We start from the raw sequence: 15,296 nt of genomic DNA, 5'->3' as shown, positions 1-15,296 counted from the left end.
GGAGGTCTGCCCTGGGTCCCGGGCACATGGAAAAGCAGCCAGCAGTGTGGATGGGCCAGTGCTGAGCGGTCTGGAGTGAGTGCTGGTGAGGTCAGCGCACGAGGAACACGGCACGGACGCTGAGACCTGGGCCCAGGAAGAAAGACCTGAAAGATCCCAGTTCCCTGCCCGGTCTGCTCAGGCCCAATTCCCCTCTTCCTGTCCGCTGCTTCCTGTTCTCACGTCCCCCTGTCTGGTCCTCACTTCTCAGGTTGGGAGGAAGGCCAGCCCCCCGATGGCCTTGAGTGACTCCTCCGAGGGCCCCGAGCCGTGTGAGCTCGGGCTGTGCCAGGGGTGCCCAGGGCAGGAAGCAGACGGTGGTGCGCCCGCTATCTGCTGCCTCCGTGTGGCCCCTGCCCCACACCGGGCCCACTCTGACCCTGGGGTCGTTTTCTCCTCTCTCGGCAGGTATGACACCATCACCAACCAGTGGGAGGCCGTAGCCCCGCTGCCCAAGGCCGTGCACTCTGCAGCAGCCACCGTCTGCGGCGGCAAGATCTACGTGTTCGGCGGTGTGAACGAGGCGGGCCGCGCCGCGGGCGTCCTCCAGTCTTTCGTTCCACAGACCAACACGTGGAGCTTCATCGAGTCCCCAATGATCGGTGAGAACCAGCGTCTCCTCGGTCCAGGGCAGAGCAGCGTCCCCACCTCATCCTTTCATTGGGTCTCAATAGCCCAGGCCCAGAGGGCGGGCTCAGCCCAATGCTCCCGTGAACCCAAGGCCAGGGGCGGGCGGGGCAGGCGAACCCCAGCCCACCCCCTGGACCAAGGACAAGCTATTCCATGTGCAGGTGCCTCCTGGCCCTGGGCCGTGTCCGGAGGCCGGTCAGCGACACGGGGCCTTTCCCCTGGGGGGTTCCCTGGGGAAGAAAAGGGGAGAGAAGGCCAGAGCATCGCCCTGACCTGCTTGGCCTGCTCTCCCCACAGACAACAAGTACGCGCCCGCTGTCACCCTCAACGGCTTCGTGTTCATCCTGGGTGGGGCTTACGCCAGAGCCACCACCATCTACGACCCGGAAAAAGGGAACATAAAGGCGGGCCCCAACATGAATCACTCTCGCCAGTTCTGCAGGTGAGCAGGCAGGTGATTCGGCCAAGGTGGGAAGGAGGAGGGGAGGGGGGAGGGGGTGGGACAATAGGAGAGGTTTGAGTGCAATGCCTGACCTCCATTCATTGACCAAAGGGAGTCCCGGGCCCAGAGCAGTGGCCCCGACAAACACAGGTGTGGGCATTGGTGCCCCAGCAGAGTGTGAAGCGCCCGGGGCAGCCCCTGGCCCAGAGCCCAGCCCCACCTCCAAGCCGGAAATGAAGGGCTTCCTACGGGGACCTGCCTGGGTCCCTCCAGGCCACCCTTCTCTGGGTGGGAGGGAGAGTGGGGCTGCAGGTCAGCTTTCCCCCAGGACCACCTGCCCATCGCAGACAGAGGCAGCGCCAGGCCAGAGCTGCGCCAAACCCCCGGGGACAAGCAGCTCTTGGGGGTGCCGATGGTGCCATGATCCTGGTGGCCCTTTGGAGCCAGGCCCAGCAAGTGGCACCCGGAGTCTCAAAGCTGCCTGGGCAGAAACACACACGAACCAGCCCCCCCGCCCCCAGGACAACATGGGAGAGGTCAGTGTGTGGCTTGGTTCCCAGTCGTCCTGGCCCCGTGACCCAGGAAAACTAACTCCCCTGGGCAGTGAGACACAGACCTGCGCCTCCACCCCTTGTTCCTGGACTAAGAGGAACCAGGACTACGAAGGAGCCCCAAGACCCCCTTTTAGCATTTCCTTAGCAGATGGCGTCTGAAGACAGCTCAGCCCCTGCAGAGGTGGTCCCCAGTCCTCAGTGTGGACAGCATGAAGCACTAAGCAGAGCCCGCTGTTTGTGCGACATAGCTAGAAAAGCTAAAAGCTGCTGCGAGCCTGTGGTGTGACCTTGGAGAGGGAAGGACTACCCCACCCCGAGGTCCTATCCATGAACCAGGCAGTGGGACGGGACGACTGCTGAGTGCCTGGCAGCACGGAGGTCCCAGTCCTCCTCATGTCGCACACTCTAATGGTGGCATGCACAGGGCAGCTCCGACTGCACTCCCCCTGATAAGGAGCTGGAGTTTGAGCAGGGCTTGTGGGAGGGCTCCCCGACCTCACCTGAGACTCAGTGCGGGCGCAGAAAGACAAAATGCTGAGGGGAGGTTTGAGCTGGGTCTTGCAAGAGAAGCAGGGAGAAGCTGTGCCCCAAGGGGAGGAGTGTGGGGCCCTGATGGCGGAGCAGCTGAGGGACCTTGGGTGTCTGCTGAGCAGTCTAGAGTCTAGACCAGTGATGGCGAACCTATGACATGCGAACTCAGTTTTTTGGTTGATTTTTCTTTGTTAAATTTTTCTTATTTAAATATATAAAATAAATATCAAAAATATAAGTCTTTGTTTTACTATGGTTGCAAATATCAAAAAATTTCTATATGTGACACGGCACCAGAGTTAAGTTAGGGTTTTTCAAAATGCTGACACGCCGAGCTTAAAAGGTTCGCCATCGCTGGTCTAGGCTGATATGCTCTGTTGAAGGCTCAGAACTTCAGAAAGGGGTGGAGACGTGCAAAGGGTATCTGTTCAGCCGACAGCCAAGAAGAAATGGCCATTCGCCCAAGGGAGCGAGCAATCGGGGCTAGATGTGTGGGTCTGCGTGAGGGGCGGCTAAAAGGAGGAAGTGCAGACAGGACAGCGTGGGGAGCTCACAGGAGGGACCGCTGGCTGAGCCCCAGGACCAAGCCAGGGAGCGAGGCGCGGGACCACGTGGTAACCCTGCAGCAGCTCTCGGGCCGCAGCCATGGTGGGCAGCCGCGCCTGGCCCACGGTTAAGGAGCCGCAGCCGGAAGCTGACTCTGAGCCTCGGCCAGGGTGCAAACCGCACTCACAAGGCCGAGCTCAGTTATACCGGCTCCTGTCTGCAGCCTCCTAGTGAGTCACGTGCCCACGGGATCTGAGCGGCAGGAAGGCCGGGTTTGGGCATCAGGAAATGCGGAGACGCGCTGAGCTGAGCCGAGAGCCTGTTCAGGAGGCTGTTCACCTTCAGTCAGACCCGCAGGCCCTGGGCACCCAGTATGCAGGTGTCACCCCCAGCGCCAAGGGGGGTGCCACATGGCGTCCTGATTGGCGGTGGGGAAAGATGTTTCCTTATACAGTTGAGGTCAGAGGGCAGAGGAGAGCAGCCAGATCCCGTGTGGCTTTTGCAAAAGGGCAGCAGCAGCGGCCACACACCGGGAGGGAGGCTCTGTCTCCAGGTCCACGTGGAAGCTCCATGGCTGACGCTCTCCCCGCTTCCCCCCGGCAGTGCCGTGGTGCTCGACGGCAAGATCTATGCGACGGGGGGCATCGTCAGCAGCGAGGGGCCGGCGCTGGGCAACATGGAGGCCTACGAGCCCGCCACCAACACCTGGACCCTCCTCCCCCACATGCCCTGCCCCGTGTTCAGACACGGCTGCGTCGTGATAAAGAAATACATTCAGAGCGGCTGACGTCAGCGGGACAGCCACGCGAGACCGTGGACGAGTCTGGTGAGGCACGTGCTCCTCACAGGATCAGTTTTCAGCAACACCCACAAGAGGCCGACAGACCACCCGGGGGACCCGCTGCGCTCGGCATTCGGATCCTCCGCATCGGATGTCCTGTCGGAAGTCGTCCTTGCCTGTGGGGGCCGGGCTTGGCTCGGGGCACAGGGACCCACCTTCCAGGCGGCCCGGGCTCCGCGGAAGGACTTGCTCTGACGGAGGCGCTCGCTCTGCCCGGTGCAATAGAGTCTCACATATTTTTCGACTGGGAGAGAGCAGCTGCTTTTCCTTCCTGCAGAGCAAGCCGGACCCCTAGGCCACCACAGATCAGCTATCCTGTAACAATAGTAGGCGTCAGGCTCCCTTGGGATAAGATCAAAGTGTCCTTCTCACTTTGATTCCTATTTTGTTTTTAACCAGCCTACACTCCCAGTGGCCGAGCAGACGGGCGGGATCGCAGCGCAGGGCCCGCCGTGGCCGGAGCCGCCGCAGGGGCAGCCGTAGGGACCTTTGGGAGAGCGGCTGTCCTCCCCAGGTTCTTCTACCATGTTTTTGCTGCAGAAGGGCCAGATGATCGTGCTAGCTTTCTCTTATCCAATATGAAGTATTTAGATTTCCAAGGCGTTTTCTTGATAAACAAAAGGCTATTTTTAAGTACGGAGAGGAGGCGGCCAGGCCGGGGAGCAGGCGGGAGCTCCGGAGCTCTGAGGAGGTCGTGTCGGGGTGGCACAGGCTCTAGTTTTTCTACGTGCAGAAGAGAGGAGCTCGCCTGGGTGGCACAGAGGCACCCGTTTTATTTTTAGAGAAAGTAACTCTCAGACAGCCCCCTATGAGCTGTGCCTCCTGGGGACATCGTCCAATAAAGAGGCTGTTCTAGCAGGAAACGACCAGCTCCCTCCTGGGGGAAGGCTGAGGCCCCGGGCCTGCGGGGCGGAGGTCGGGAGGACGTGTCCACAAAGCACGGGGGACTATTTTTGATATTTATATTCGTAGCTCTATAGCACGGCACCTGCCACCATGCGCTCAGGGTGGGGCAGCCTTCGTAGAGGAGCCATGACAGCCGAGGCCTGGGGCGTGGGCAGAATCTTCTAGCAGCATATTAACCCGAGACAGGGAAGCGAGGAGGGAGGCCACACGTGGCTCAAAGGAGAAAGGCCTTCCCGCCAAGGCCGTCCTCAGACCCGCACACCTCACTCGGTAGTCAGTGTCCACGCCAGGGCAGGAAGAACGCCGCCGCCGCTGCGCTGTTTAGTTGAAGTTGGTACCAAATACACATTTACCATTTTTATATCTGGGAAGTCGACTTGCATTTCATGATTTTAAAAAATAATAATAAAAAGCCACTGGTAAGGAGTAAAGGCCAGGCCACGCTTCCCGTCTCTCCGCGAGGACGACAGAGCTCTCATGCTCGCACGGACAGGTGTGGCTCCCACTTGGACGAGACACCGAGCTTCGTGATGCAGTTTTTAATATTATTTATTCTTTTAAAAAGTAATAAGCACAAAACTACATACGTTGTATGTCATTTACAGTATTTATGTCAAACAGGGTGCAAGTGTGAACCCAAGGACTGGAGCACAAATTTCTAACTGCCCGGGGCAGGGCTTACGTTAGCGTTGGTGTGCGTCTGCCTCCAAAGGAGGTGTTAGCGGTCAGCAGGACTCAACACAGGTGGCACTGAAATTCCGTTTCTCTCCTCACTGATCACACTGGAGCAAAACTGGCTATTTCTGTGAATGATACAAACAGGGTTCTCTGTAATGGTATTGTACATAGTATATGTTTATCGTTAAGTTCTTGTTATATTATAATAAATATATTTATAGATCTAGACCCGGAAGTCCATGTAATGTCTTCGTGTGCCTTCATCCTGGCCACGGTGATGAGAAAGCCCAGTGTAGGTCCTTCTCCCTCGTGGACTCCATCACAGACCTGCACGCAGACCCCGATGAGGAAAAAGGATAGGACTCCTGGGCAGGAAGGACGTCAAGAATAAAGGGCAATTAAAGGCCAAAATGAAAGGGACTTGCAAACAGTCTGGAATGACTCTGAGGCTCTCCCTTCAGTTGTCAGTGCTTTTTTTAAAATGTTTTTATTGATTTTAAAGAGGGAGGGAGAGGGAGAGGTAGAAATATGAGAGAAACATCGACTGGCTGCCTCCCACACCACCCCCCACCACCACCACCACCTCCACCAGGGATTGAGCCTGAAACCAGGGCATGCGTCCCGACTGGGAATAGAACCAGCAACCTCTTGGTGCGTGGGTCAGTGCTCAACCACTGAGCCACACCGGCCGGGCATAAGTGCTCTATTGTACTAGTACAACCAGACGCTTCAAAGTTAGCTTCCCCCTGGTCTAACCCCCGTGTCTGGCATCCTTATTGAGGGGCTGCCAAAGCCGCCAGGCCACTCCAACTCCTCAGCCTGAGAAGAAACACAACATACTTCCTCCAGAAGAACAGCAAGGCATGGCTTCTATCGTAAAATTCAGACTCAGTGGCCTCCCCGTCTTCCGTCACCCCCAAGGCTGTTGGCTAGCACGTCACATAGACGGACTTGGCTAAGGAGGCCCATGCAAGGCTTCCCGAGGTGAACAGGTAATCCACCAGGCAGGACCGCACCCTCTTGCAGGGGAAGACGTTGAGGAGGAGAAGGTGGGGTTATCAGCATTTCTTAATCCGCAAACCTCCTCGGGACCTCGTGTCTCTTTGCCGGAAAACAACCTGGAAAAGCTGGGCGGGGGTGGGGGAGCATGGGAGCCCAGAGCGCCTGGCCGAGGCCTTGCGATGCCAAATGAGTAGCTGCCAGGACATCTTCAGAAGCATGGGTCCTAGAGGAAAGGAAGGAGAGCTGGAGGATCCCAGCTGTGAAGAGCTGAAATATAGCCTGTCATCAAACCCAAGCAATAGTTCTCTCAGCTCCTTCCTGTCCACTCTACTTCCCAAAATCAAGGGAAACACGTTCCCTGGTCTGTGAAGAGCCCGTGTCCTTCACACGGCACTCCGGGTGGTAAGCACATCCCATTTCCTGTGCTGGACACGTGTCCACTCTGCTAGGAGCCCAGGAGGCTGGGGAGTCTCTCCTGCTGGACTCGGGGTGCTACCGTCAGAACTAGCGTGGATGGTAAGCAGGTGGCTGTGACAGCCTCAGACAGGAGGCAGCTCACAGTGTGTGTGTGTGTGTGTGTGTGAGAGAGAGAGAGAGAGAGAGAGAGAGAGAGAATTTAAAAAAACACATAGCCAAAACAAGACTAAGTGAGGAAAAATACTTGCAGTTCCTGTGACAAAGGACTAATGTCTTTATTTAAGGGCCCATGTAATTCAATAAGAACGTTTTAAGTGGTTCCAACTGTTAAATAGGTCATAAAGAGACCCCACGAGAAGAAACCATTGCTAGTAAACACTCAACAAAAAAGTTCAACACTGGTAGTCTTTTAAATAATGACACTTAAAATAATGCGGTAACATCTTGACCTGCTAAATCAGCTTGCTTACCAAAGCTAAAGACAAAGGGTGGGAGGGGACCTGGAGGACGGGGAGGCCTCGAGGCGTGCCAGAGCAGAAACGTTGTGAGCAGAAACGGCCCTTTTCAGAAGCCATGTGGCAAGTGCCTGTCTCAAAAGCCTGACGAGCACCTGACCCGGGAAACCCGAGTCTGGGCATCAATAGGAAATGATACAAACTCCGGTGAGTCACGGCTGACGCTCCCATTCACTGACGCTCACATCTGTCAGACACCACGCTGAGCACTGAGAGCCGGGACCCTCACAATCGGAGAGACGGGCACCAAAGACATGCAGCCACGGAGAAAACATCGGCCGAGGAAGAGAAGCAAGATCCATACTGTGTATGACTGTGGTTATGGAAGGTATGTACGTAAAGATACGTAAAATATTTATAGAAAAGTGAAGGTTCACAGTCATAAACTACCAATAGTTGTCCCAATGGGATTGTGGGCAATTTTTCTTCCTTCTTCCTTCCATCTAAAATGTATATAAAGTGATGGCATTACTCTTATAATAAAGATATACTTTTTTTGAATGGGGAATGAGGGACAGAAAGTAATCGTTCCCCTACAGCCTAAGAAACTGTCAAAGATTATTTCCTACTCTGGGCACCATAAGCAAAGTTAGGGTTCAGAATAAAATAACAAAGAATGACATATAAGAAAGTGATGCCAGTAATAAACAAGATTGTTTTCTAAAAAAACCTAAAGGCCTGGGAGTGAATGGATTGTATCTTTCATCGCATGGAAAACAAGAACACCAACACTCAATCTCAGGTCAATGAAGATGAAAAGGACAAAACGAAGGAGGGAAAACTCTTTCCACATCAGGATGCATATGTGAGTGCTGAAACTCTGAGTGACCAAGATCCTTGTGAAGGTCTTCTCTGATGAAATCAGTGTATTTATATAACCCAATCGCACACATTAGCCCATTGTACCCCCTCAATTACCCTGAAAGGCCCAGGTCATCGTCTTCACTCTTTCAAAGGAAATGAGGTCGGAAAAGTTAAGTGACTTGTGCAGTCACGGCTACACCAGGCCCGTGTCCTCCATACGTCATCGCACGCAATCCTCTAATGATCCTCAGAGGTGGTTCCCCTGCACAGGTGAGGCCGCGGGTTAGGCAGAGACGGGGTCTGAGGCCCATCAGGAGTGGGGCCGCCCGGCGAGCCTCCGGAGGGCCTGTGCGGCATCACACAGCCTCTCCACACCTGTGGGCAGTTGCGTAGCTCTTAGGACACCAAGACTAAGGCTCCTTCCTCCTCCCCACCCTTCTCAGAATCTGTGCTAAAGAGAGTTCTGTGATGTGAGACCGTCAGCTGGGTTAGACACGGTCCTCTCCCGAAGCGAGTTTGGGAATGCCTGGTAAGAGCTTCGGCAACACCTGGCTTCCCCAGCTTGGCTTCACCCAGGAAACCTGGGGGGATGAGAGTCCACTAAAACATCAGCCCACCCAATGCTGTCTCTCTTGAAACTCCTGTGAGCCATCCATGCAATGAACTCTTAAGGAGTTCCTATCCGCCATAACCCCGGCCAGGGAGAGTAACGGGGAGAACACACAGGCCTGGCTGCACCATCTCAACCCCCAAGGGCACATCATGGCCTCGGTGCCCTAGGAGGCAGGAGGCTAAAGTGCTTCCCTCCGTACTGAGCATGCTTCGCTGTAAGGAATATCACCAAATTGCTCTAAAAGCATTTATCATCCTGCCATAATCAGCGTGTATGGGAGTTTCATTTCCCTACACCCTCACCAATACTAAATACAGGCAAACTTTAAAATGTTTTTGCTTATATCACAGATGAAAAATATGTTTTGGCCTCTTGTACTTCTATCTGTAAATTTTCTATTTACATCCTTTGGAGCTTGTTGTTTTATCTATTACTGAGTTGTGTTTTATTTATGGGACCTCTTTATATCTTAGGACCTTTAATAACCCTTTCTCAGTTATATAGACGGAAAACATCTCCTCCCAGTTTATCATTTGTCTTGTTGTAAATTTTGTCTTCATTGTAGAGAATCTTAAATTACTATGTAGTCAAATCTAGCTTTTATAGTTTTGAAAGGCTTCCTTTATCCTGAGTATATAGTTTTTAATTCTCTTGTATTTACTTTTAACCTTTTATTTTTCATGTTTCCTTCTTAAATCCACTATCCTGGAATGTTTTTGTGTAGGATATAAAGTAGAGCTCTAACTTCCCCCCTACACACACACACACACACACACACACACACTCACTCTCTCACTCACTCACACACACACACACTCACACACACACACACACTCACACACACACACACTCACACACACTCACACACACACACACACACACACAGATTGCTCTTCCTAATTAATCTCTGTGATCTGAGATACCAATTTCCTCTTGTATTATTCCCATAGATTCAGACCTGTGTAGGGCTTATTAATCTATTGGTCTTATTGCTTCTCTCTCTTTTTATCCCAATATATAATAATAAAAGTGTAATATGCTAATTAGACCAGAAGTCCTTCTGGATGACCTCCAGGACAAAGCTGGGGCTGTGAGGGAAAAAAGGAAGGCCTACTCTTGCATGAATTTCATGCATCAGGCCTCTAGTAATTTCATAATAAATCTTGATATTTTCTATGGCAAGTCTCATCCTGTCATTTTTTTAAATTCTACTTTTTTAAAAAACTCCCAAAATCTCTAGATTGAGGTATTAACTCTAAATAAGTCTGTTTTAAGATAGGTGTTACATATTCTTTTTGAAGCTTAATCCTGTTGTTTCATAGTTTTTGTTGCTACTGTGAAGGGACTTTTTGTCCCATGACATTTGCTGCTTATTAATAATATATTTAGAAGTTGTTGATCTCTGATAAAAAGAAAAAAGTGTTTTCCCACCTGGGTCAAGGAGCTAACCCAAATGGGGACCCAACTCCGAAAAGTCTGCCTTCCCCACACGACAGCAGAAATAAGATCACCCAAAATCTGCACTCACCTTCCCAAGTTTATCATCCCTGTGCTCTGCTGCCTCTAACATCAGCAGGTCGCCTGGGGTCTTTCCTCATGAAAGCTGAGGGCACGGCCTTTGAGCGGATCAGGCCAGATGAATAAGACCATGTTCGCTGCAGGCAAGGACCACATCCTCCGGCGCCCACAGAACACACACCCTGATGAGTAGTGACAGGTATCCCAAGCTCCACTGGCAGTCTGGATGTACTTTCAGTATGAAACGTGGGAAGACGAGGCCCCGGCTCTGCACATGCTCCAGCCGTCCCTGCAGCCTTCACATGACTAAAGAAACAGTCGTTCTTGTTAAAGGGGCTTCACCTATTATGTATACGGAATTCTTCCATCTCTGGGACGCTGGCCACTGCTCGAGTGCAAACCTGTGGAGCAGAGGAGCCTTGGGGGCTGGGCATCCTGTTAGTAAAAATCCAACGCTGAGGCTCTGCAGTCCCCCCGCCCCCCCTGCTTTCTCTAAGCACCTTTCCATCGCCAGTGCCTTGTTTCAAGCCCTTATCACTCCTTACCTTGGCTGTTGTCATAGCCTCTCTCAGATGGTTATCCTATGTAATAAAAGCCTAATATGCAAGTTGTCCTCTCAGGCGGTGGTTCGACCGCTTGCAATGACGTGCGCTGACCACAAGGGGGCAGCATGGCCCGTGCAGCAGGCAGCAGTGGAAGCGCTGCCAGCCCTGATTAACTCCAACAAGAGCGGGACCACAGCGGGATGGTGGAACCGATGAGCGGGTGGTGCCAGGCCAAGGTGAGTGGGAACAGGGGCCCAGGTGCTGCCCAGGGCCCAGAGGTCAGTTGGGACCTGCCCTTCCATGCCAGATGCTCACACTTCGATCACTGGCCAGGCCTAGGGACTGCACCCATGCACAAATTTCATGCACCAGGCCTTTAGTTTTTAAAATAACCGCTTTGATATATAATTCATATATGCTAAAATTCATCTTTTTAAAGTGTACAATTCATCAGGTTTGAGCAGCCATCAGCACTGTCTAATTTCAGAACACTTTCATCATCTCAAAAAGAAACCTGTTCCCATTAGCAGTCACACCCACCTCCCCGGCCCCAGCCCACAGCAAACACTGATCTCCTTCCTGTCTCTGTGGATTGCCCGTTATGGACAGTTCCTGTAAATGGAACCATGCAGTACGTGGTCTCTTCTCTATGCCTTCTTCCGCTTAGTGGAGCATTCTCAAGTTTCATCTATGTTGTATCATGTATCAATACTTCACTTCTTTTATGGCCAAGTAATATTCCACTGAACCAGTATATAAAATGGATAGCTAACAAAATGGATACATTTAGGATCTCCATTCTCAGTTGGTGGACATTGGGTTACTTCCACACTTCAACTATTAGGAATAATGCTGCAATGAACGTTTGTATACAAGGTCTTGAGACTAAATAAAATTGGGGAATACTGGGTTTAACAAAATTAAACAGGTTTCTTTACTACAGGATTTCTCAGAGTCAAAAACAGACTCCCATTCATCCTAACTGTACTAAAGTGGATGCGCGAGGCAGCGTTTTGCCAAACTTATTTGGAAACTTCTCTTCTAAATTATGATACAAGCTCAAATAATCACATGGGATTCTGGGATCAATACATCTGACCTCATCTTTAGAACGGCCAAAATATTTAAGAAAAATTGATACATTTTCACACTGTAGCAGAATAAAATCAGTATTCTTCAAAGTCAACTAAATCCTTCTCCTGTATATAGCAAAATATGTTTCACTATAATTTTCTAAGTCCCCCAAAGACCTGAGCATCTCTACTTATACTGTAATATTTTAAAAATTGGGGGGAAATTGAAATAAACCACCACCTAATAACTACTCTACACAACAACTAAAATACCCAAACCAGCTACCAATGAGGGCCGCAAAAGGGGGACCTGACATTTTCTGGAAAGGCTCCTGGCATTCTGTACTTAATTTTTAACATGACAATCTTCTCAGCAAGTAAGTTGTAGTGAAGAACAGCGAAACCAATGACTGGCCCATCGATATTCAAAATGCAAAAACTTTCACATCCCAGTATTCTCACGAAAGTGTCATAGTAAAACAAAGATATTCTATTTAATATTTGTGTTAATAGTGAGATGACATTTCATCAATTCCAACTATTAAATCTTGACTATGTGGAGAGAAAAAAACACTTTTTAATAAAAAGATCTTTTGCTGTTTTGTTTCTGGAGACATATAAGTTCCAAAAATGTGGAAATTGGTGTAAAGAAACATCCCAAAGATGTGAAGTGGTTTTTCTTATAGCATGACAGGCAATTATTCCTTTCTTTGCTACTAACTCCATTTTAAACAATCTTATTAAAGAGATTTCTTGATTGAGCTGTGGTGAGCTATAGAGCAGACAGCTTCCTGTCACCTTTAACTACTTGAAGGAACTTGAGACTTCCTACCACAAATAATCTTTATTTCAGTAACATATCAAGTATAATGTTATCTGTGGATTGTCATATTTCCTTTTTATTTTTTAAATATATTTTTTATTGGTTTCAGAGAGGAAGGGAGAGGGAGAGAGATAGAAATATCAATGATGAGAATCATTGATCAGCTGCCTCCTGCACGCCCCCTGCTGGGGATCAAGCCTGCAACCCGGGCATGTGCCCTTGACTGGAATCGAACCCGGGACCCTTCAGTCCCCAGGCCAATGCTCTATCCACTGAGCCCAACCGATAGGACCACATTTCCTTTAAAAAAACACACACATACATTCTGTTTGCAAAGTCTTGTTAAAAAAGCTTTGCACTCATTTAACGTGCTAAAATAGAAATTTGTCATTAATTTCCAACACTTTCTCAAAAGCAATGTTAAGCTATAAGGAAAGTAACTATACACAATGTTTACAAATAATGCTATCTCATATCAAAATTAATTTTGCTTTGCCGCCAGACTGCTAGGGACAGAATCTAAACTGAACCGCACAGGGACAAAAGAGAGACGTAGAATAAAGAAGGGAGGGGAACAAAGTGAGAGCGTTAGGAAAGTGCTGTATGTAGAGAGCTATACGCACCTGACTTGGGCTAGTCACGTGCTTTTTAAGAAAACTCGTTCCAAAGTTTCTTAAGCCTTTGGTTTTACTGTGGCTCTTGAGATCCCATGACAATATACAATTTTAGAGTACTGCTCACTGACTTAGCATTTGTGGAGAAATTGGAAATTCCAAAGCATTTAATAACTGGTAGGGACCAAATTCATTACATCGCGTCTGACACTGACACTTTTTTTACCTGCTATCGCAAACACCTATAACACGCTGGGGCCTCAATGCAACCAATCCTAGCTGCAGTTCTGATCCAACTGCCAACTTCCTCTGAGGTGTGGGTGACGCCTGCAGGGTACATTCACAAAGGCTGGCCCAGTGCTAATACATGGTCCCACCCTCCCTGTGCCCTTACTTCATTCTCACCTGCTCCCACAAAGCACCTTTTCCATTCCCATGAATATTCTAAACCTCATTCTCCCCTTTAAACTTCCTACCCAGAAGCCTTCACTCTTCGCAGAAGAGCACACCTCTCATCAAAGTAACTAAGAGATATGATGGTGGCAATAACAGGTGTGGGATTTTTTAATCATCCTGAATTTTCCATTAAAAACAGAGAGATCAGCATGAAAAATTCAAAGGCTCACAGATTAACATCTAAATAGCAAGGAATCTCCAGAACGCCAAGTCCCAAGTGGGTAGGAGACAACCACAGACACCTATGAGCCTGCACAGCCACGTGTGAGGAAGGAAGCAGAGGAGTCTTTGGCATTCAATGGAACTAAAGACCCCCCCCCCAGGGACGTCCTGGAAAGGTGGGGTGGGGTGGGGGTCAGTGGAGAATAGCATCTGACCCTGAGCGGACTCTAGCAGACTCCAGCTCTCAGGTGAGTGAGGGTAGGGGTTCTGTGGAAAGTAGGAGTCTTGTGGATTCTCAAGACTAACCAGCCAGAGCCCCCCTTTCAGGACCAAGCTCCACACGAAGACCAGACTACTAGGGGCAGAATCTAAACTGAACAGCTCAGGGACAAAAGAGAGATGCAGAATAAAGTAGGGAGGGGGACAAAGTCAGATTTCTGAAAGTAGGCAGTCAGGCATTTAAACTCTTCACAAAAATAACAGAAGAGAGCGCTCTAGAGCCATGAACTTCAGGCTTCCTTCTGAAAGCAAGGAATTTCATATAAAAACAAGGGGTGGAAGATTGAGGGAAAATCCCATATAAAAACAAAAGCTGCCCTTGAAAGTGAAAGGGCGAGTCATCGCGGGGCCTGACCACGCTGCTGGCAGCCTCGGGCACCGACTCCCCAGCCCACGGCGGGAGCCCGGCGCAGGCTGCCACCCGCCCGCGGCCCCCCCCCCCCCCCCTGGCAGCAGCGGCGGCAGGGCGGGGCGTGTGCCCTTGCCCGAGGAGATGGAGGAGGAGGCGATCGCCGGCGCCCCCGGGAACGAGATGGAGGACATGGACTTCCTGTCTGGGCTGGAACTGGTCGATCTGCTGGACCCCCAGCAACCAGACTGGCCCCTGGAGTCCGGGCTCAGCTCGCCCTGGGTGGGGGGGGGGGGCTAGGACTGCGCCCTCCATCTTGCCCTGGGTCCTCCAGTTTTGGGGCGGCCACCATGTGCTCAGGAGAGTGCCTTCTTCCTGGAAGCCCAGGCCCCTGCTGGCCACGCCCAGGATTTCCGACTCGCGCCTGGCCAATCGGCGGGGCCCACTGTCCCCTCCCTGCCCTTACTATAAAACCCACAATCCCATCAGGCCTCGCTCTCTTTCGGCCACTGGGCTTACCGTTGTTGTATCAGTGAGTGTGGTCGGGGAGCCGAACTAGTTCGAAATGAAGGACTCTTTGCTTTTGCATCGGACTGACGGGCTCCCTGGGGGTCCTGGGAACCTTGAAATCTGGGCACAACTGAAAGCAGTCACAGCCCCCCAGAAGACATGCCTACAAACATTGAAAAGTATGGCCTGCCAGTTCAAAACAAGCAAAAGGACACAAAACAGTGACAGAAGAATGAAAGAACAGTATAAACCAGAGTTAGAAAAACTCATGAAGGAAATAACTCAGGAAAGAATTAGATAAAATCATCTTACAAATGTACACTAAACTAGAAAGAATATAAAAGTTAGTAAGCAAAACAGGTAATGCCTTCTGACAAACAGGAGGAAGAAAGACAGGACATTTCTATAAAGTAACCAAAAAATAAAGAAACTTCTGGTTCTGGTTAAGA

General features: G+C 50.7%; 1 protein-coding gene across 1 annotated transcript in view; it reads left to right on the top strand.

Moving 5' to 3' along the window:
- Positions 1–3,988, top strand: part of KLHL29 (kelch like family member 29) — a 261,449-nt gene extending 257,461 nt beyond the window's left edge. Inside the window, exons 12-14 of the mRNA XM_036335238.1 lie at positions 448–641; positions 967–1,111; positions 3,346–3,988. Of these exons, the coding sequence (XP_036191131.1) occupies positions 448–641; positions 967–1,111; positions 3,346–3,529 (523 nt within the window). The 3' untranslated portion in view covers positions 3,530–3,988. The remainder of the gene's footprint in view (positions 1–447; positions 642–966; positions 1,112–3,345) is intronic.
- Positions 3,989–15,296: the final 11,308 nt, after the last annotated feature.

The sequence above is a fragment of the Myotis myotis genome, unplaced genomic scaffold, assembly GCF_014108235.1.
Source record: "Myotis myotis isolate mMyoMyo1 unplaced genomic scaffold, mMyoMyo1.p scaffold_m19_p_14, whole genome shotgun sequence".
NCBI lineage: Eukaryota > Metazoa > Chordata > Mammalia > Chiroptera > Vespertilionidae > Myotis > Myotis myotis.
This window is presented reverse-complemented; position numbering and strand designations above follow the sequence as displayed.